General features: G+C 32.8%; 1 protein-coding gene across 1 annotated transcript; it reads left to right on the forward strand.

The window, feature by feature from the left end:
• Positions 1–622: 622 nt before the first annotated feature.
• LOC133190619 (GATOR1 complex protein NPRL3-like) lies at positions 623–23,979 on the forward strand. The gene is made up of 28 exons (XM_061326308.1): positions 623–790; positions 1,499–1,587; positions 1,905–1,976; positions 2,793–2,882; positions 4,090–4,150; positions 4,452–4,542; positions 5,044–5,116; positions 5,406–5,496; positions 5,931–6,028; positions 6,662–6,738; positions 6,960–7,048; positions 7,328–7,386; positions 8,327–8,380; positions 8,720–8,803; positions 10,668–10,791; positions 11,486–11,540; positions 12,308–12,349; positions 12,651–12,828; positions 13,082–13,235; positions 15,525–15,600; positions 15,884–15,998; positions 16,696–16,730; positions 17,080–17,236; positions 20,624–20,730; positions 20,820–20,946; positions 21,216–21,402; positions 22,550–22,754; positions 23,131–23,979. The coding sequence occupies exons 1-28, from the start codon at positions 727–729 to the stop codon at positions 23,303–23,305; spliced, it is 2,829 nt and encodes a 942-aa protein (XP_061182292.1). The 5' UTR covers positions 623–726; the 3' UTR covers positions 23,306–23,979.
• Positions 23,980–24,365: the final 386 nt, after the last annotated feature.

The following is a 24,365-nucleotide window of genomic DNA, read 5'->3' on the forward strand; positions in this document are numbered from 1 at the left end:
AGACCATCCAGAAAAATGGAAAATTATGGAAAGAGAATATAAACACCATAAAAAAGAAAATTATTGAAAATAGATAGCTATATTTTTTTTTTTAAATTTCCAATCAACGTCTGAAGTACGTTACATGTACTCAAGAGATGATATAAAGGACGAATAAAAAATTAACTCTTATTATACTGTGTCACGACGATTCACGAAGAAAATTCACCGTAAGCAAATTTTACTTAACCGAATGTTATAATTAGTTCTACAGTGCATCTCTTTTACTTTGTATTAAATTTTTTGGTGAAAAGTGTATATAATGTACTATAGGGTTATCTCTCTTGTGTCGTGCGGATAAGAACTGTAATTAGCACGACCGTCGTGCGAATAACGAAAATAATCGGCACGACCGTCGTGCCGATAGACACTTCCGAAACTAAATGCCAAATCCAAATTTCAAATTCAATTTCACAAATAATAATTTTTTGTAAAATCATTTTATGAATAACGGTAAACTAAAGATATTCAAATTTTTATAAACATTTTGCACGAAATAAGTTTCTTTACAATACTTTCAAATGATTTTTTGTGGGTATTTATTTATTAATAGTAAATGATATCCGGATACATTTCATTCAAGATGGCAGCCTCCATATGCCACATTTTCCGACATCGGTGAAGTCTCCAGATTTTTTTAATGTTGTTCTTCCTATTTTATGAAGAACCTTAAGCTGAAAAGATACAATGGGTATTCTCGAGAAAATAGCTGAAATTGAGAGGGAAATTTCCCGAACCCAGAAAAATAAAGGTTTGTGTTTACATTTGTTTGTGTTTACCTGTCAGCATGCCTTATATATAGGATTTTTGATGCCTAGTGAATTCCTTAAGCCCCCCAAAAAAATCTTGGCAACTTGTCCAACTTGTAGAAAGACGAAATACATACTGCTTATTTATAAATACAACCAATTGATTCTGAAAGGGGGGGGGGGGGGTAAGCTGGCAGATTTTGGAAATGTCTGCCCTCCACTTGAAAGAAATTATATAACCTTATAACCTTAACTTGATTGATAATATCTATCCTTTATCCCTCCGGGAAAAAATAAAATGAATTATCAGACAGAGTTTAAAGTCAATTTAACTATATAGTGGGGTTATTCAAGTTCAAAACGGTGAAAATTTTAATTTGAACGTAATTAACAAATATCATGTTCATCTACACTCAATCTCGTATTTTTATTTTTTAGCTCAGATACACCATATATAGCTTTAAAAAATGTTTTATCTTAAAATTGGTCTTCACAGTATTAAATGTTAACAATACTGAAATCAATTATAAATTATGTTCTATATACTAAGTTTATTTTATTGTACATCTAAGGACAGATCACTAATTGCAAAAAAGTTCCATGGGATTAAAATTCTTTATTGAACAATGTTTATAAGAACTTTTTTATTAAAGAAGTAAACTAGTCTCCTTTGTCCTCATTACATTAGTAATTTGATTCAATTTTTATAGCTACCGAGTACCATCTTGGATTGCTAAAAGCAAAACTTGCCAAGTACAGACAGCAGTTGTTGGAGCCAGGGGGGAAATCAGCATCCAAGGTGGGGGGTTTTAAGTTTAACAGTTTTAAAAGGCATTGATTTCAGTGTAAAGAAATATTTTTGTATATCATGTATATAAATTATATATTTATATATTTACATGCTATAAATACATTGAGAAAATTAAGTAATAGGGTTATTATCTATACTTATAGGTTTGGTGATAAATTAAGGAAGTTAAGGGAAAATATGATTATTTTTTGGTTCATTTATTTATTGCATAATACACCCATATATTATCATTATGAAATTGACTGCCCGAATGTGATTATTGATGACCCTGAATGACTTATGTTTTTGTTTTTGTTTGTCTCCAGGGTGAGGGTTTTGATGTGATGAAATCTGGAGATGCCAGGGTAGCTCTAATTGGATTCCCATCAGTAGGCAAGGTGTGAATACATGGTTTTATTACATTTTCAACAGTGAAATACTGTGATTTATTTACTGAATAAAAGTGATATTCTCTCACAGTGTGAAAGCATACCAAAGTGATATTCTCTCACACTGTGAAAGATATCAAAGTAAGTAAAAAAATTTTGGCCTGTCATAAGACATAGATAGTAACTAAACTGTCTTGATAGAGACTAAAACTGCCAATTTCTTCCCAAATAAGTTGCTAAAATCCAATTGTTACAATTTTTTTTATCTCACAACTGCTAATCTATATGATTACCACTCAATTATGACATCACAGCATATGACACTATTAAGAAAAGACAGAATCAAAGGGAAGATCAAAGAAAATGTAATAAACAGAAAATTCAATGTTTTGTTGTTGGATATGGAATTTATCTCAATAGTGAGACAGGATTTTTTTTTTAAATATTCACTTGTGCTTTGCACTCGTGAAAATATCAAAAAATCTTTTCCCAGCTCTTCTCTCTATTATCCAAAGCAGTTCTGAAAGGCGGTAAATTTACAATATTAAAAGACAAATGAAAATTTACATTTATAAAGAGAGAAAATTAGAGAATGTAAATATACACTGACTTATTATTTTTGGATGTTGTCTGACATATAAATTATTATACTGCGCTAATGCCCAGTATTCAATTTGTCCACATGGCCAGGATCTGTTAGACGACCAATGACATCCAAATATAATAATTCAATGCTTAATTACATGTAGATTATTAATCTGTAAGCTGGTCATTAGTATCAGTTATACACATATGAAATTATGTAACCCTTTGTAAATTTTACAGTCCACATTACTGAGTACTCTGACGAAAACAAAAAGTGAATGTGCTGCATATGAGTTCACAACTTTGACGTGCATTCCTGGTGTTATTGAGGTGAGTTTACAATCTTGACATACATTCCTGGTGTTACATGTATTGTGTTTAGTTTACAATTTTGTAATGTATTAATTGTTAATGTTAATCAGGAAACAGCACTGAATGCATTTCTGGTGTTTATATTGAGGCTAGACTAGTTAGTTTACAATATTTACAAATAATTTAATTCAGGTTATAACCCGTTATTTGATTGGATAAAATAATTTACTTTATACATCAGAATGACTTGCATAAAAAACCTATCTTGTACAATTTGAAGTCATTTTTTAAGAGGGCTGGGTGGTCGTGGCCATTTTTAGACTATATTGATCTCCTTTAGAAGAAGAGCTCCATATAAAGATATACAAAAATGATCAAATTTTAAAACTAAAATGTATGAATTTTTTCTTTGCCAAATGATAGTTGACAGCTTAATTTAAGATATCATATCTAAAAAAATAAGTTATATCTGATGGTTAATTTTTTGACCCCCCCCCCAGCCTCCTTAAGGGCAATCATCTTTTTTCTTACACTAAATGAATGAAAATTAAATTACAAGGAATGAAATTAATAGCTACCCAATTTATATGGTATAAAGTGGGTTGGAACAGTTTACACTTTTTTATAAACTGCTTTGCAGTTTATAAAGTGTATACTGGCCCATTCCCACTTTATACCGTATAATTGAGTAGCTATTAAATTCATTTCTTGAAATAGTTTTAATTTCTTAAATATTGATTTGTATTTCTAATGTTGTTACTGAGGTAGCTAGTTTACATCATTAATAAACATTATTGGTGTTACCGAGGTGACTTTTACCACCTTGACATGCCCACCTGTCATTAAATTAAGATGAGCTCGAGTTTAGTACATTTGCCTCGTTGGATCTTTCACTGATCATCCGAGATCAGCTGTGGGTATCCGATGATACATGTACAACTTTATCTGCATATTATGTTTATACTGATGTGAGCTCATAATAATGATATGCATTTCCTATACCAAAAATATGAGCTGATAATATTGATCTGCATTCCTTATTTAATGAGGTAAATTCTCAACTTTAAAGCCTCAGACCAATTATAGCTACAATCTTTGGACACACTACTGAACACATCAGCTTTTATCTGATAAATACTTTAAAAATACCTGTACACTATAAGCACATGCTGACATTTAGTGGAAATGTTTCAGTGTAAAGAGCCATTAATACTTTTTTTTTCAGTATAATGGTGCCAAAATTCAACTTCTTGATTTACCGGGAATCATAGAAGGAGCTGCTCAAGGTAAAATCAAAATGGAGTATTATTATTAATACATTACTATAAAGAACTGCTAGCTTGAAGTCAGAGAATCATTTTATTTTAATTTCCTCCTGATTCATGTGTCTAAAGTGAAACATAGTGATAAATGAGTACATTGATTAATTATTCAGGAATGTTCTATCTTTGATTCATCTATAAAAAAAAATGTCTACAACATTCAGTTTACATCCAGTAATTTTCTGTAAAGGAGAAAGAGTTTCATGAAAAATTATTTTGGTATGGTAATTAAAGTTATATATGAATATAATTTATTTATTTTCAGGAAAGGGGAGAGGTCGGCAGGTCATTGCTGTGGCGAGGACAGCAGATGTGGTGGTCATGATGCTGGATGCCACAAAGAGTAAAATTCAAAAGTAAAGCTGACATTTATGTAAACTATTTAAAAAACCCAACAGCATACTAGTACTAGTTCCAAAGAAAATATCTCAAGGAAAACAAGAGTATTTATTGATTATGATCACAGCTTTGGGACACTTTGTTTTAATGACCTGGTCACATAATTTAAGAATTTCAACATCAAAATCAGTCCTTTGCTCAATGTCTCATAAACACAAGCAAAGTTTGAATTTGATAACTTTGTGCCTGAGAAAAAAGCAATCTAAAAAATGATGAAGTGGTTGATGAGAATCAATTATCTTCAGATTTTTATTAGGGGGGGGGGGGACAGATAACACAGATTGTTGGTATAAATCTGTATGTTAGGCTGTACAAAAATAAGTATGATAAATATTTTTCACATTGTGCACTTTTTGTGTGAGTTTGTTAATGTTTGAATAATCACTCTGGTTCTCTCTAAAGTGATATACATGTATCTGTATTCATATACTAATATGTAATATAAACTTTGATTTCAGAGAATTGCTGACAGCAGAATTAGAGAGTGTTGGTATAAGATTGAATAAAAGAAAACCTAACATTTACTTCAAGGTAAGATACATGTATATTTAAAAATGTTTTATGGTTAATTTATTATTGAAGTAGAAATACATGTAGTAGCCAACTATACTCTTATCTGTTTCAAAATGGTGTAGCTAAAATAAACACATTTACATATTCAATGATGTGACCTCTTATATTTCATTAATGACATTAATTTTATAAATATCATTAAGTAAAAACATATAGTATAAATTATATTTGTATGTTTTCTATGCTGTAAATTTTAAAAGTTCATCTTTCAGAACAAAATGTTGTCATTCCCCTTATTTTCTTTCAGCAAAAGAAAGGTGGAGGCATATCGTTTAACTCCACTCTACCCCTGACAAAGGTTAATGAAAAACTTGTACAGATGATCCTTCATGAATGGAGTATCCTTAATGTAAAAGACTCATAGACTTGAAAAATGCTATTAACATGGAACTCTTAAAATTCACATATCTTTAAACTATGGTTCCCCTATGAATGTTTTTTTTTTTAATCAAAAAGTTTTGCTGAAGCATGTATATATGGTAGATAACTCAAACTTTTATGAAGCATAAGTTTGACAGGCCTTAGTAAATATTACATATTTTAACAAAATTTTATTGTGTGTAATGTATGAAAACAGATTGTATGGTTGACATTGCATATTTCCGTTGAGTTTAAATTCCAACATGTACTGTAAGATGAATTTTGATGGTACTTTTTTTTGTCATCATGATTTAAATTTCAATAGCCATACATACCTACATAACAACACTTCAGAAAATACCAGAACTCTACCTGTTACAATCAGATTTGTTTGATCCTTAGCCAGTCACAGAGATCTTTAATGCCGAGGTTTTATTCCGAGAAGACTGTACATCAGATGAATTTGTTGATGTTATACTTGGAAACCGAGTCTACATGCCCTGTTTATATGTGAGTATGGAAGAAAGAAATGATATTTGATTTATAGAGCCATTTACTTAAGGAATAACTGTCTAATTTTTTGGATTCATGATGTGATCAATCGAGTGGCTTGCGTGATAATTTGCATAAACGCCAAAGGCGTTTATGCATGAAATTATCACGCAAGCCAATCGATTGATCATCGTCATGAATCCAAAAAATCTGACAGTTATTCCTTATATTTACATGCTCCTGATTCTGCAAATTCCCGTGCTAATAGCCCCGCTTCTGTCTCTATTTGTCCCGCCCCGCACGTGATTTTTTTTTAACCGCGCCTATCGATGAACCAGTAGATTTATGTAGAAATAAAGCATTTTTACAATTTGTAATTTCATCTCGGACAAAGACATTGGGAATGTAAATATTAATGGCTCAAAGTACCTGTCTATTTATAAGTGAATAAACTACAGGAATGTTGCCAATAATCAGACACTTTCTGGATTTAGTTCTATTCCAAAATTTTCCACCAGAAGTGTGCTCAATTTCCAATTAAATATTGTATATACATGTACACGAATACATACATTGTATAGACATGGAACACATTGTATATAAATGCATATGACTACATGTACATGTAAATAAGTGTTTTCTCTTTTGTAGGTCTATAACAAAATTGACCAAATCTCAATAGAAGAAGTGGACAGGCTTGCTAGAGAATCTAGTTCTGTGGTAGTCAGGTAACTTTGTAACTCAATAATGAGTAGGTACAGATGTATTAGCAATGGTAAATGTTGATGTGAATGTCATTTTAATGATTTTCCATTTCAATAATGATGTCTTCTTTTCATTTTAAATTTCCATATTGCATCCCATCCCAGTGTATAAATAGGGCAATTTTTAAGGTTGGATACTCTGCAGAATGTATGGTTTAAAATTCTTGACTTGTGACTGATTTCAGTTGTAATATGAGGTTGAACTTGGACTACCTAGTGGAGATGATCTGGGAATACCTGGCTCTGGTTCGTGTCTACACAAAGAAAAGAGGAGGTAACTCTGGATATGATGCTGCTGTTACAGAGTACAGAAAATTTTAACAGAGAACATCAAAGGAGAAGAAATTATTAATGATATGAAAATAAATAGTTATTTTACTTGAATTTAATGGATGAATCAAAACTCTCATTACTTTTGAAATAAACAATGGACTTTCAGAATTCAGAAAGACCAGTGTCTTGAAATATACCTACATGTATGGTACCTTAATTTAATTCAGTAAATTAATATTAAATTTATTCATTTCATTGGACTTTGTTCTAATAATTACAGAGAGGCCTGATTTTGATGGAGGATTGATTTTAAGAAAAGGATGTACAGCAGAACATGTGGTGAGTGATTGCAGCCCTGTCCCCCAAATAAAAATCTAACCAATCAACCTTAAAAACCTTTTATCTGGTTGTGCCTAATTCCCTAGTCATAATAATTCCTTCTTTAACCAAACTTTTCATTGATGGTGCATTTAAGTATGTAATCCAGAATATGAGGGAGTTGAATGGCTTTGTCAGTTTGGTAGAATTTATAGATAAGTTCTGGAACAGCAATGATAAGAGGAATTGTAGATGTAGGGCACAGTGAGCTAGCCCAGGCTCAGAGCTACCAGGAACCTTCCTAGCAACAACGGTTTCAACAGGCATGAGCCTATCAGTTTGAACTCGAACAGTTCATTGAGTGCACTCAAACATAGCTTAAAGGATAAATAAGTTATGGCCAAACAGAATTTTGCCAGAGATTTTGAGGTTAAAAAAACTGTTTAACCCATACAGGCTTTCTTGCATGTACACATACAAATGACTCTAAGATCAAAGTTCAAGGACATATGATAGTCATCATGATTCACAATCTTATGTCATGATGATACACTCAAGTGCCAAATGTTGTAAGTCTAGGTTAAAAGATACTGTAAGTCATTTTAATTCCACGGTGTAAAAATTTCACGATTTCTCAAAAAGTACCAATCATGATGGTTTTAATTTCATGCTGCAAGAAATTATTTTTAATTTCTTATAAGCATTTAAACATTTTTAAAAACTAAGGATAGCATTCACTATGGGTTTAATTTAGCGGGAAAATGATGAATTGCGAACATAGTGAAATTAAAAACATAGTGATTATTTGCCAATGTACAGTAAACAAAAATATGGCCCAGACAGCACAAAGATAGAGAATTATGTTCAGAGTAAAACTGTCTTCATTCATTGAAAGGAGGACTTGATACATTGTAATGTAGATTTACAGAAGATAATAATCTCTTTCCTCTTCTTTTTTCAGTGTCATGCTATTCATAGAACTATGGTGGACACCTTCAAATATGGATTAGTTTGGGTAAGGTCACTTCTACTGAAGACCTTATTGTCATTTGGTATACTGTATACAGGGTTATTTTCACCCTTTCACACTTGCAAACAATTTTGCTCTGTCTTAAATTCGCCCGGTCACAGTTCTGTTTAAGAAATTATACTGTATTCTTTGAATTCGCCCCATTTCAAATTCGCCCAACGGAGGGTAGGGCGAAATAAGCGGAAATAAAACGGGGGCAAAAATTTCCCGTGTAAGGTTTCATGATACCCTATATATACTTGAAATCATTAAGTTACTTTTTTGTATATTGACAAATTTAAATTATAATGAAATTAAAATTCAAAATTTGTTCTATTTTTACAGGGAACCAGTGTAAAATACAGTCCTCAAAGGATCGGACTTCAGCACCTGATGAACCATGATGATGTCATACAAATCATCAAAAAATAATCCCTGTACAATAGACAGAAAATATACAATATCATTTGGATATTCATTGTGATTCATTTTGAAAATTGTGCAATCATGCATGTTATATGAATTGTTTGAAAATAAAAACTCTTCACAGCAATTTGAGGCTTATAACTAAAGTGTACAGAATTCATACATCTTTAGCTCACCTGAATGAAGTTGGGGGTGTAATACCTTAGACATCAGTGAGTGTGAGCATTGATGTCCAAGATTAAAGTCTTTGGAGGTAAATTCTATCTGAGTATTTCTATATGCCTTATATTGATCAGATTTGCTGGGAAGATGCATCTATACCAGTCAGATTTCAGATGTTCCATATTTAACCAACGTTTTTCATAAAAATGACCAGGTTAATGATTTTCTATCAAATTTTTGGAGAGCGCTGGGTTTCAGTATTTGGAGCAGGTCTCATTCCCAAGTATCTATAAGGCCTACCTGAACCAAACTTGCATGGATGAATCATCTAGGGATGCACACTAACAAGACTTGCTGCAGATGCTCTATCTGACCTACATTTTTCAGATGAGTGACCAGGTTAAAGTTTTTGTGCAGGTTATTCTAAAGTAACTATACCCCTATGGTGACCAAATTTGCATGGATGATGCATTTAAGGATTCACACTACCAGACAGGCTTCAGATTCTGTATCTGACATTTATAGTCCATGTATGTCTCATATCCTTATACATATCTTGTATGTCTCATGTATGTATATCATACAAGTTAATATAATGTTTTTAAAGCAAGTCTATTCCCAAGTAACTATAACAACAGTATGGTGATTAAATTTGCATGCCACAATGCATCTTGGGATGCACAATACCAGGCTTGATTTAATGCTGTGCTGGATCAGACATATATTTCCAGATGAGTGAACAGTAGGTTAAAGTGTTAGGTGCAGGTCTATTCCCAAGTACTATACATGTAAGTCCTACCTGGACAAATTTTGGTGATTTATCATTACCTATAGGGATGAAAGCTTCAAGATGTACTTGCTTCAGATTCTAGATCTGACCTACATTTTCCAGATGATCAAAGTTACACATCTTTAGATATTATGCAGTACCAGACTTGCTCCAGATGCTGATTCGATTTTACTTGCATTCATTTATCAGAGTTATTATAAATACAAAAAGATTTTAGAGCAAATCCATATTCCAATTGTAAGAAAAATCCCACCCAGACCAAACTTGCATATAATTATATGTTGTATCAATATTAGGATATATCATGCACCATCACTATCGTAAATATTTGGTTGGTGCATGTGAGATATATTACTTTAAATATAACATTCGTTGAGGTGAACTAAGTAATGTTTGATAATTTAACTATGTTTTTACTTAAATTTGAACTCAATAAAAAATCTGGTTAAGGTGCATCAGTGTAAGTGAGTGAGTGAATCAAATTTGCAATTGAACACAAGAACAATTATATATAAACAAGCAGGCTTAACAAAACAGGGACAATGTGGAAAGTATATAATGCTTAAAATGGTACAAAATCATCCAATATACTATGGTTCAAATATTCAATGATGCCAATTTTACAGTTGAGACACCTAAATTTCTTTTTACCATATCCTGATTTTTAAATACTGTTTATACCAATAATAATACAAATATAAAATAAATACTCAAAAAAAATCTTCAATTCTTTAAAATATATTTATTAAAATAATACTAATAATAATCGAAGAAGGAAATATATTACAAGCAGCTTTACATGTGCACTAAACTATCTTTTAGGGTAAATAGTCATCTCTCAGTAATGGAACTCTTTGGTATGAGAAGGTGAATTTACACATAGACGGTGAAAATTGAGCAGACGGGTGGTATTAGCTTTTTTGTGAAATGAATACAGACCCCTTGGCAGTTGTCCTCATCACCTCAGGAACTCGTGGAGACAGACTACTTTTCCGCTATCCAAACTCCGAGCCAGTCAACCGTGGCGTGCTTGCAAAATGTATATGAATTGAAAAAAAAAAAAATAATTCTAACGCATAAATCATACTTGTTAAAGTAAAGCTCAAGGCTCTGAAAAGTGTTTTTCAGCCCCTTGTCATTCTTTAATTTTTAACTTTCTTATATCTAAAAAAAAAATGGAGATGTTTCCATTCTATAATTTATTTTGCAGTACAGGAATTTTTTTTATTTTTTTTATTTTTTTTTTTTTGATATCCTAGACTTTAAGAAGATGAAAAAAATAATATATAAGAGGAAAAAAAACTTCAGAATGTGATAAATTATTAAAGAGTCATTGATGTCACTTCAACAAAATCATCACTGTCAATCACTCATTCACTTATGCTTTTTTAGAAGTTGATAAGATTAATTGACATAGATTTATAAAAAGTCAGTGATGAAGATGATGCTAAGTGCATTAGTTAGAATAATCTGTGTATTGAGACAATCCTGCCACAGTTAGAATATGTTCCATTTAGTTACACTGAAAATAAGCCTGTTAAATTTATTAGATTTCTTGATAATCAATTAAGGGCTAAATGATAGATGATGTGGAGAAGAGATTTAATTAGCTCCACCTACCGCAATTTGATTGTATGGCTGTTTGTCAAATCCCCTGCGTAATACCTTTTTACCCGTTGTCATCAGTGTTTCACAACCTAGTCTTGTTCATATTAGAATTTGTTTATTTTCAGCTAAAGGAAGCAATCCTTATGCAATAAAAATAACAGAGGATATATTATCAAACAAGTATGTATGCAGCTAAATTAGTGGGTAAAACGTGTAAATTAACTTGTAGTACAAATTTCTTACCACACTATATATAGATTTTTTTTTATGCATAACTGAAAACTATAAAATCCTTTAAAATGTTTGCCCAGTCTGAAGGATGAATGTTTGCAGCATTGATTCCTGTCTGTTCCATTATCTCTGTGATAAAATTATGTTCTGGCAATAGCTGAAGAACCCTTCATTGAGTTCAAACTCATGAATGTATGTTATAATTCATGAGAATGTTATTATAATTCATGACCTAAAGGTGTATCATTACCCTGAATTAAGGTCATCAAAGGTTAAGTCACTGGGCAAAGAGATACATATAGTGAACTAGTTTTTGGACCGTATCTCTTCAACTTAGGATTGGAATGGACTAAAACTTTAGTGCATTGCTGTCTGTGACATTAAGATATGTTACTAGCATGTTTCAAAGTGGTAATTAAAATCAAGACTGGACAGTAAGATAGTTAAATGATATTTAATTGTAATATGATGTAAAGATGTGTGTTGAGTTTAACTCAAAGCCATGATTTTAGAATCAAGGTAATTTAATTTGTCTAGATCATAAAGGAGATAAAGTAGGGAGGGTCTAAACACAAATTGGCTGGAGACACTGATAAATTTGAAGAAAAAAAGGGTGCTCTATATTTGCATATGAATTTATATTTTGAAGAAATTATTTTGAATCAAAGAATAAATCGAGAGGGTTTTTTTTTTAATCTATTTATTTTTCTTTTCAGAGAACCTGCAACCTCTTGTATCAGAGACAATACCTTAGTAGGGTGAGTGGCTCTATACATAATCAGTACTAAATCTATTTGAATATTGTCTGTTCCAAGCATTGCATTTTAACTATTTTAAAAAGTTTTGAATATGTAACAAGCAGAATTTTTCACATTGTATAACATAAATATTTGTATCCATGTATGATTATTTTTCTATTAACAGGTAATTAATGCTTTAATTGTTGCATGTTTAAGACTAAGATACATAATAAATTCACATGAGATCAAGAATCTTGTCATAACTCAACATTGCAGCCCTCCTGCTATTGATGCTATTGTTTTGTTTTTATAAATGCAGGTTTTCTGATTCTATTCTGGCAAATTTGCTTGCTGCTAAACAAGATCTTTGTCGAAAACCTTTTGATTTGAAGATCAATGATGTTAGGTTTGTTGGATTCCCTATGCCCCTGGATAAAAGCAGATCAAAACCAGGAGCCCACCAGATTATTTCATTTAATATCATTTTTGTACTGAGGGTTTGTACTGATTGTTATGAAACACACAAATTTTCTTTTTCTAAAAAATAATATAAATTTTTAATGACAATTTTTCTGCATAGATCTCTGAATCACTTTCAGATTTATTTCTGAAGCAAAAACAATAATTAAAAAAATTATTCTATTAATTGTAAATTTTATGTTTTTGCATTATCTGTAAAGTGTTCCGTTGCATATTTGCTGTTTAGATGATATGAGAGTAAAGTATAACTGTTACTGATAAAACTTTCAGGCTAATGTTACATCCTCTGTGATCCAGTGTTATACCGACCTGGTCAAGCAGATCACAGTAGCCATTCATCATGAGGAGGGACGGTGTCAGTACCTCTCCTCCCAGGCCAAAATCATGCTATCTGTTCATGATGAGGTGGCAGCCATGCCAGAAGGTAGACTACAAACATGGCTATTTGGAGAGCCTGTATTCAATTTTTAGTTTTAAAAAAGGTTTTATTTATAGTTGGTCTGTAAAAAATTTGTATTATATAAGTGTAAGAGATAGTTGTCAAAAATCTTGATTCAGCATGTTTTATGACATGTTTTGTAAATTTTTCAGTTTATAGATTTGATAGTCATTGAGTATTTCACAAGAAATTGTCACCTCTCATTATTTCTCCATAAATGAAAGTACATGTATGTCATTACTCTTCTCTAAATGAAAGCAGACTCCCTAAATACAAAATCTGTATTGAAAAAAAAAGGTGGAAGTCCATTAAGTTGTCAACACAAATCTACATGTATGTTATTTATAAGGTCATCATTAAAAGTATCTTTTTTCCCCAAACCCGACCCTAAAATCTCAAGTTGGGTAGGTAGGTAGGTAAATAATTATTTTTTTTTCTGACAGCAGCTTTGTTAATACATTCTGAAATTTAAGGACCCCTCTGTACACTAGAGGAAAATATTTTTTGGACATTGAGAAAATTATAGTGTGTAAAGGTGTAAGTATTGAGCTTATCTATCACATTTTCAACATAGGATGCCTTACATTTACCCCCAGGAAAAATGTTCAAAGACAATGAAGTACTGATGAACATAAATCACTGTTGTTTACTTAAGTGGCAAAATATCTGCAAATGAAGTGTTCTATCTATTCATCTTGGCCTATTAAAATGTTATTGAATGCTTGTTTTGATCACAAATTAAGTAATAAATTGTACATTTCAATTTATTTTATTCTTGATCAAAGGGCAGATCACTCTATTTGCATAAAAATACCACAAAACCAGAACTCTCTAGTGTGCAGTGTATAGAGGGCTCTTAATTGAATAATGCCTTTATGAATAAAAAAAAGTACAAAAGAAAGGGATTTTTAAACAGAATATCATACAAATGCAATCTCAAAAGTAAATTTTTAGGTATATTATTTCACAGCTATCATTCAATAGAATTTGTGAAATATCTCGAGCCATGTGGTGTAAATCGAATACAGTATTTATGAATAGACAAGATTCTCAGATACTCAATGATTGGATATGCGAGTTCATTTTTCAAACCTACTACCAGCTTTCAGGCCCCAGGATCATGAAACATCTTAGGCTTAAGTCAAAATCATTATGTTATACTAAAATGTTGTAGAAGTCAAACAGAGCAGAATTAAAATATTTTACAATACTGCTTTACTAAAGTGCAAATTTAGAGATTAATTCAATAATTTAAAATAAACAATTTACATACGATTGAAAATTTGACTTAAGTCTAAGTCTGTACGTTTCATAATCCTGGGGCCAGTGCTTGCACAGGCAAAATACTCTCTCAAGGGCTTCACGTGGCTCAGTGGTTCTAGATCATTTTGTTTAGGAGTTACAAATTTAAGTAAGGAGGTAGTTCTAAATCCACAGGTTCAAATCCCAAATGTAGTAGTAGTGGAGACTGGTCCTTCAAATGAGACCGTAAAAACCTAGGTCCAGTGTCGCAGTAGATGCTTTCACAAAAAAGATCCCTTGCTGCTAAATGGCCATAAGTGTCAAGAACAAGTCAAAATTTGGAGCCCTCCATCATGCAGGCAAATAATAAATGTTGTCATCCCAACAATTCTCAAAGGGATTAAAAAGCAAAGAAAGGAATTAACAACGTTTGAATTATATTCATTCGGATGAAATATGCAAACGTATTTACAACCACTCCCGTGGTCCCATATAGTAAACATTGGAACACAGATGAACTGTTTTTTTTTTTAAGATCTGACAAAACTCAAATGAAATAAAATTCAGTGAAATTGATTGATGTGTACAAAAGGTGGGCCCTTCATCTGCTCATGAGGCGGGCCTTACCATGCTTACTTTAAGTTTAAAAGATATGTTTGTAAAATACATGTACCACTTAAACACTCTTAATTATTCAGAATATTTTTATTAAGAAAGATTTCAAGAGTGTAGGATAAACTAGGATTCTAATATAAGGTTGATAAGTCGCCATTATTTTATAAAACGAACTAACCCTCTGTGACCACATGTTGTTGGGCCATTTTGTTTCAAACAAACGCTTGAAAATCATAGCAGATCAAAATCATGCATTTTGATGAAATTGTATTTATTAAGAATGATAAACAATAAAAAACTTTTTGAATAATGTTTTTAAAAAAACTTGTCAGTCGGCGCAATTTAATTGGGTCAGTCGCATTAGGGGAAACAAAGCTATTTTTTATTTTGGCCTAATAGTTTTTAATTTTCTTTCAGATTCTGCAGAATCTCCATATGCAATGATTCTCCCAAGAAGCTCTTTAGCTAAATGCTTGCAAACTATCTTTGAAGAGTAAGTATCTGATTTTTTACTACAGTTGAACTTCGGTATCTCGAACATGGATATCTCGAATACCATGGATATGTCGAAATCATTTTGAAGTCCAATCTGCTTATTCCTTAAGTATTTTACCCTGGATATCTTAAATCTTCGGTTATCTCGAAGTATTTGCTCAGTCCCTTTGAGTTCGAGATAATGAGATTTGACTGTATATTAAATGAGAGATATCAGTATTTATAGTATTTTATGCACTGCAGTGATTTCTTTTATTCGACAGAGATTTTCTTTTTTTTAGTTTAGGCAAAACTGGATTAGTTCACCTGTTCATCAATAAATGGATTGAGATATGGTTTTGTTCACCACACAAAATACATCAGATTCCAGATTCATCAAGCACAATGAGGATAGAGGTACAAAATACATTTCATTTTACTAGAAATGAGGTTATTAATAAGATCATTTAGTAATGATTTGTTGAATGAATCTTGATCCCGATTTCTTAACTTGAATTAAACTTGAACTACAATATATTGATCAAATTTAGAACAATCTGAATTTTAGAGTTTTAAGGCTATTTGATGATGCAGTATTTCTTGAAATTGTAAATTGAGAGTTTTTTTAGCTCACCTGAGCTGAAAGCTCAAGTGAGCTTTTCTGATCACCTATTGTCCGTCGTCGTCCATCTAGCCGTCCCTCTGTCTGTAAATTTTTCATATTTTCAACTTCTTCTCAAGAACTGCTGGGTCAATTTTAACCAAAGTTGGTACAAGCATTCTTGGGTAAAGGGGAGTTTAAATTATAAAATGAAGGACCAAACCCCTTACAAGGAGAGATAATCAAGAAAAGACAAAAATAGGGTGAGGTCATTAAAAAATCTTCTTCTCAAGAACCACTGGGCCAGAAAAGCTGAAACTTACGTGGAAGCATCCTGGGGTAGTGTAGATTCTTAGTTGTTCAAATCATGACCCGGGGGGGGTAGGGCAGTGCAACAATAGGTATTACAAGGGGGAAAATCTGGTGAAGAACAGCAAGGCCAAAGTTACTGAGGTGAGCGTTGTAGCCCATGGACCTCTTGTTTTTTAAAATGACTTTTTATTATGCTTGCAGCCAGAAATAATACAGAAATGCTTGGAATGTCTAAGGTAACAAAGGATTTTCAGACGAAGTATACCGTACATACTGTACTTTAAAAAAAAAACTTAAGCTACTGAGATTTTAGATAATTGATTATTGTTGGTTTTATTCAGAAAACTTCATTTGAGACTTTGTTATATGATATGGTACAGCCTGGTATATCAATTAATTTGAGTATTCAAGAATTCTTAAGTAAAGGTTAGGTATTGAACTTTACAAAGCCTGGTTTAAATGAATTGTCTCAGATTTATCCATTCTTTTTTCCCTGCTTATACATGTACTGGGGTATATGAAAGCTAATGGATTTCAATGATGATTATTACTTGAATTAAATGTGGTAATGTATTTATTTTACAGGCCATATCATGGAGTGTTATTGTTGGTTGAGAAGCAGGCATTACAGGACTCTCTGCCAGTGGACTGTAGTCCAGCACTCAGTAGACTGATTACAGTGTGGAGCCCACTACAGAGTCTACAGGTGCTCTCCCAGGAGGCTGACCTCGCCTTGTCACAGGTAACTATCTATCATAACTGTCTCCAGCCCTCAGTCGACTTATTACAGTGTGGAGCCCACTACAGAGTCTACAGGTGCTCTCCCAGGAGGCTGACCTCACCTTGTTACAGGTAAGTTATCATAACTATCTCCAGCCCTCAGTCGACTGATTACAGTGTAGAGTCCTCTACAGATTTTACAAGTGCTCTCCCAGGAGGCTGACCTCGCCTTGTCACAGGTAAGTTATCATAACTATCTCCAGCCCTCAGGTGCTCTCCCAGGAGGCTGACTTTGCCTTGATATTAGATATTACCTTTGTAATTAATTCATAAGTTATCAAGAAATTTAAAAAAAGTTATTAAGAAATCAAAAGGGGGGCTTAAAAATCTCTCATCAGATTTCTCCTTCAGAAGACTTGCTTATTCTCCTGATTTACCCATGAGTTTTAGTTTAGCTCTACTGGTCAGAGACCAGAAGAGCTTATGCGATAGTAATGTGTCCGTCGTCTGTCCGTCTGTCTGTCTGTCCGTCTGTAAACAATTTTTCAAAATGCTACTCCTCCTACAGTTTTGGTCTGATTTCAATATAACTTGTTACACAAGTAGACTACACTAAGATACATAATTCTGTATATCGGTTTTTGATTTCGATGAACGGTGTTGCCATGGTTACTAAAAATAGAAATTTCTGTGAAAAACATTCAAAATGCTACTCCTCCTACAGTTTTGATCTGATTTCAGTATAACTTGGCACACATGTAGACTATACTAAGATGCATAATTCTGTGTATCGGTTTTTGATTTTGATGAACAGTGTTGCCATGGTTACTAAAAATAGAAATTTCTGTGAAAAACATTCAAAATGCTACTCCTCCTACAGTTTTGATCTGATTTCAGTATAACTTGGCACACAAGTAGACTATACTAAGATGCATAATTCTGTGTATCAGTTTTTGATTTCGATGAACGGTGTTGCCATGGTTACTAAAAATAGTAATTTCTGTGAAAAACATTCAAAATGCTACTCCTCCTACAGTTTTGATCTGATTTCAATATAACTTGGCACACAAGTAGACTATACAGAGATGCATAATTCTGTGTATCGGTTTTTGATTTCGATGAACGGTGTTGCCATGGTTACTAAAAATAGAAATTTCTGTGAAAAACATTCAAAATGCTACTCCTCCTACAGTTTTGATCTGATTTCAATATACCTTGGCACACAAGTAGACTATACTAAGATGCATAATTCTGTGTATCGGTTTTTGATTTTGATGAACGGTGTTGCCATGGTTACTAAAAATAGAAATTTCTGTGAAAAACATTCAAAATGCTACTCCTCCTACAGTTTTGATCTGATTTCAGTATAACTTGGCACACAAGTAGACTATACTAAGATGCATAATTCTGTGTATCAGTTTTTGATTTCGATGAACGGTGTTGCCATGGTTACTAAAAATAGTAATTTCTGTGAAAAACATTCAAAATGCTACTCCTCCTACAGTTTTGATCTGATTTCAATATAACTTGGCACACAAGTAGACTATACAGAGATGCATAATTCTGTGTATCGGTTTTTGATTTCGATGAACGGTGTTGCCATGGTTACTAAAAATAGAAATTTCTGTGAAAAACATTCAAAATGCTACTCCTCCTACAGTTTTGATCTGATTTCAATATACCTTGGCACACAAGTAGACTATACTAAGATGCATAATTCTGTGTATCGGTTTTTGATTTTGATGAACGGTGTTGCCATGGTTACTAAAAATAGAAATTTCTGTGAAATACTTTCAAAATGCTACTCCTCGTACAGTTTTGATCTGATTTCAGTATAACTTGGCACACATGTAGACTATACTAAGATGCATAATTCTGTATATCAGTTTTTGATTTCAATGAACGGTGTTGCCATGGTAACTAAAAATAGAAATTTCTGTGAAATACTTTCAAAATGCTACTCCTCTTACAGTTTTGGTCTGATTTCAATATAACTTGGCAAACAAGTAGACTACACTAAGATACATAATTCTGTATATCGGTTTTTGATTTCGATGAACATTGTTGCCATGGTTACTAAAAATAGAAATTTCCTTGAAATACCTTCAAAATGCTACCCCTACAGTTTTGGTCTGATTTTAGTATTACTTATCATACAAGTAAACTACACTAAGATACATAATTCTCTGTACCAGTTTCGGATTTTGATGAATGGTGTTGCCATGGTTACTAAAAATAGAAATTTTCTTGAAATACTTTCAAAACGCTACTCCTCCTACACTTTTTGTCTGATTTCAGAATAATGTGGCATACAAGTAGACTACAGAGATACATAATTGGTGTTATTGTTTTTTGATTTTGTTGAATGATGTTGCCATGGTTACTTAAATCAAAATTTCAGTAAAATTGTTTTAAAAGGCTACTCCTCCTACAGTTTTAGTCTGATATAATAATAAATCTTGCCAAAAAGAGACTAAACCAAGGATCATTATTCTATTTATTGCTGTTGCAAAGTTTCAAGTCCAAGTGCTACTTTTATCTTCCTTTATAAATACAACCAGTAGAGCTACAGTCTCATCAGAGACTTCTGGTTACTCAGTAGATTTGATCTATGATTTGAAAGCCAAATCTCCCCATTTCTGGATTTTCACCATTTTTAGTAGCTGTACTGGTCAGAGATCAGAAGAACTTATGCGATAGTAAGGTGTCCGTCCGTCCGTCTATAAACAATTTTTCAAAAATGCTACTCCTCCTACAGTTTTGACATTTTTTTTGAAATACTTTCAAAATGCTACTCCTCCTACAGTTTTGATCTAATTACAATATAACTTGGCACACAAGTAGATTACACTGAGATACATAATTCTGTATATCAATTTTTGGTTTTGGTGTAGTGTTGCCATGGTTACTGAAATCAAAATTTCTTTGAAAAAATATTTAAAATGCTACTCCTCCTACAGTTTTAGTCTGATTGCATTAAATTTTGCCACAAAAAAGAGATTAAACCAAGGATTATTATTCTATTTATTGCTGTTGCAAAATTTCAAGTCCAAGTGCTACTTTTTTCTTCTTTTGTTATAGGTACAAACCAGTAGAGCTACAGTCTCGTCAAAGACTTTTGGTTCTAAAATTATTAATTATAATCTCGAGCGGTCAGATGCTTGTAATAGTAAATATATATTGACATACAGTTTACACTTAAATTAATGCCTATCACCAAAAACTATTATTTCAGTCCTGCAAGTTTTCAACATCAAAGCTAAAAAGGTCAAGTCTCAGAGAATCCCTTCATCATTTTATCACCGCTTTATATGGAGAGAGAACTTAAAGGAACTCTAAACAACTAATTCATTCATGTCTACCTGAAATGACACTACAATCCAGTCCCTTTTTTTTTTTATCTCTACAGGTATTCAACATTGTTGGACATTTAGTGTACTGGGGTAAAGCCACCATTATTTACCCTCTGTGCGAGACCAATATGTATGTCTTGTCACCTGTAGCAAATACTTACATGTGAGTGTCATTACCTGCATTTTGATATACATGAAAAGAGTTACACTGGAGTAGGAGTTATCACCCTTTACGTCTCTTTTGTCCAACAGTAACTCAGACCTCTCATCGGAGTTCAGTCAGCTTTTCTCTCTGTCCCTGTGTGGCCAGCTAGCCGAGTTTTCTTACCCTGTGATGTTAAGAGAGTCTAAAGATGTGTTAAAACCAACAAAACAACAGGTGAGTTGAACAATAACATGAGATATGGTTACAGAATCATCTGTTTTACCAGTACTCATCAATCTAGCAAACTAAGCAATCTTAGTTATTCATGTTCACTGTAAGCCCATACTTAACTTAATATGGAGTCAAAGGCTTTTGTACAAGATGTGAATTAATGTTCTGTCTCAAGAATACCTTCCATCAACACTTTAGTCAAATTAGAATATTTATTTTTAAAAGTGAATACATGTATCAGTAATATGCTACATAATATGTCTTATGTTCAGGATCAGAAGGTGAGGATTGTGGTGTGGTTGCTGCAGCATAGACTGCTTATTCAGCTGCACACCTACGTAATCTTCTGTCCACCAGCATCAAGAAAAATGAAGAAAGTTTCAGAAGAAATTGGTAGGACATCAGGGATGCCCATTGTACCAGAAGAGGAAAGTTTGTCAGTGTCAGATATTGCATCAGGTAGTTTATATCAGCTAAACCAAGCTGAAGGTTCATGTGAGCATTTCTAATGAATGTTTATGTGTCATTTTTCTTTAAATTTCTCAAGGTTTTTTTTTTCAGAATTTAGAGTTTGACTGAAGGGTATTCATAAATTAGAGGGGAAAGTAATACTGATTTACAAGGGAACGTGAAAAAAAAAATAGGTTGACTTTAAGGGGGCTGACTGGGGTTTTCATTGCACAATATTTCTCACAGCATAGTAAAATCAAGCATATTTACTCTTTTAAAGGAACTATTTTTACATAATTTATAAAAATTAACAAATTTAGGAAATCTCAGGTTAAAAAATCTAATTACATTTTTAAATAACTGATTTTTTAAATGATTTTTCATATGATGGGTAGATAGATGTTGTAATAGTGTATTTTTGATGGTATGAATAACCAGAGTTCTTTAAGCGGGGTCATTAATTATGTCATAAAATAAAAAGTATAAAATAAATGCTCTTGAAATTTTTAAACATAGGAAATTGATAATCTAACAATCATTTTTAGTATTTTTTATGTAAATCTGTGGTATCTGTCATGTTTTGTTGTACTCCATAAAAATAGGAAAATATCATGATTTTTGACATTTTTAGATGCCCCCTCTGGAAACCAAATGGTAGAATGTTCTGTTTCTTGCATAAAATGTACAATAAAGTATTACCCATCAAATGATATAATTTGAGCAAAAAGTCTTAAGTAGCATTTGTATAATTTGCTCCGAAGTGCGAAAAAATGTTATTTTCCTATGTAATCCTATTGTAAATGTACTTATATTTTGAGATGGTCCCTAAAAAATAACCAGATGGTAGATTTTCACTAAACTTGGCATGTATACTGAAGTCAATGTAAGGTACATATGGTATAAAATTAAAGAGTTTCTCTGTACATGTAGTAGTTTTCACACAATAAAACGCCAGTCGGCTCCCTTAAATTTTTATACTCCATTGCATTATGATTAATCCCATCAGCCTTACAATATATCCTTTAGTGCAACTTTTGCCACGTATTTAGTCAGTTTTCGTACCTATTATAGTCAGTATCTGATTACCATTCCTATTAAAGATTGCAAAATGTGTATGAGGTAAATCTCTAATTCCAGCAATTTGTTCTATTTTCAGTGAACAGTGATGAGAGTTTAGCCCTGAGCTACCAAGGAATGAGCCAGTTTTCTAAGTCCCCCTCTTCTGACGGGTCCTTGGTCTCGGAGGACAGGTACTGGCCACTCCATGATGAACTAGCCCACCTCTCCAAGGAGGAGAGAGACAGCATTCTGGACACACAAGCTGCCAAAGAGAATGTGGAGGATCTAAAGCTCTTTACAAAGTATGTATCATATGTAGTGGGCCATTCCCCTTCCTTTCTTGTGCACCTTGAGTATTTGAAATAAAGTACTGTGAAATCACTAATTTTCATGGGGGGTTAATTTTTGTTGTTTTCGAGGTATGAAGAGACTAATGAATTCATGTCCACCACCAAATGTAAAACATCATATACATACCTACTTAACACTTCCCCAACCATGAAATTAAATCCTTCCAAACCAATATTATTTCTTCAAACCTCAAAAATTTGACCCCACAAAAATATGTGATTTCACAGGAGTGTGGTAATGATGGTATTTGGTATGCATACTGGATGCAGAATTTTTGTATTTGGCAGCATATTTATGGAAACTGTACTTATCTGAATTTTTTTTTAGACTCTTTCCGTACTTCAGAGGGGACCACCATTTAGAGGAGATCATGTATTATGAGAATCTTCACAGATCTCAGTTGATGGCCCTGCTGGATAAATTCCGGTCTGTGCTGATCACCTGTCAATACGAGGACCCAGCCACCTCCTTCACTCACATGGATCACCACCAGAAAACCTAAGGATCCATGACACAAGTGCACCAAACCAGGGCCATGTGCTGGGATCATTATCCGGTTAGGAACAGGGCTAATCAGCCTATCAAGTTCTAGGCTCATAAAACAATCAAGCTATCATCACGTGTGTGATGGTTCACACAATGGGATTGTGCAACTGGAATGAGCTAAGCAGATCTGAATTGTATGCATACGTGTATGTGTATAGCAGTCTGTACAATTTTACCATTTATAAATCTGTTGCAGTAATTAAGAAAACAAATCAGAAAGACTGAGCTTACAGTATCCAGTGTCAACTTTCTTCATCATTATAAAAGATATTTTACATTAAGCCCTATTAAGACATTCAAAGTAATTAATTTCTATGATTAATGAAGTTATATGTTCGATATTGTTCTGTGCCATACACTTCCAATGTGTCTTCCAGTGTGTTGAGTGCCCACTATTTTTATGTCCCACCATGAATATGGCCAGGGCATATAGTGTTTGTCATGTCCGTCTTCCGTCCTTCTGTCCTTCCGTCAAACTTTGCGTTTAGCTCTGTTCAAAGCTCAGTTTCAAAGAAACTATCCAAGATATTTTTATCAAACTTCATATGCTGATAGATATTGATGAGAGCTAGGCAACTGCGTCAACATTTTTTGACCTTGACCTTTCCTTTGACATTGACCCCACTTTTCTTAAATTAGTGTTTAGCTCAGTTTTTAAGATACCATTCAAGATAGTGTAATCAAACTTCATATGTTGATACATACTGATGTAAGCTATTCAACTGCATCAACATTTTTTGATCTTGACCTTTCTTTTGACCTTGACCTCACTTTTCTTAAATTAGTGTTTAGCTCAGTTTTAAAGATACCATTCAAGATAGTGTAATCAAACTTCATATGTTGATACATACTGATGTAAGCTATTCAATTGATCAACATTTTTTGACCTTGACCTTTCTTTTGACCTTGACCTCACTTTTCTTGAATTAGTGTGTAGCTCAGTTTTAAAGATACCATTCAAGATATTTTTAACAAACTTCATATGCTGATACATACTGATGAGAGCTATTCAACTG

The sequence above is a fragment of the Saccostrea echinata genome, unplaced genomic scaffold (genome assembly GCF_033153115.1).
Source record: "Saccostrea echinata isolate AGI-Se365-2 ecotype Australia unplaced genomic scaffold, CSIRO_AGI_Sech_v1 ptg000022l, whole genome shotgun sequence".
Taxonomy (NCBI): domain Eukaryota; kingdom Metazoa; phylum Mollusca; class Bivalvia; order Ostreida; family Ostreidae; genus Saccostrea; species Saccostrea echinata.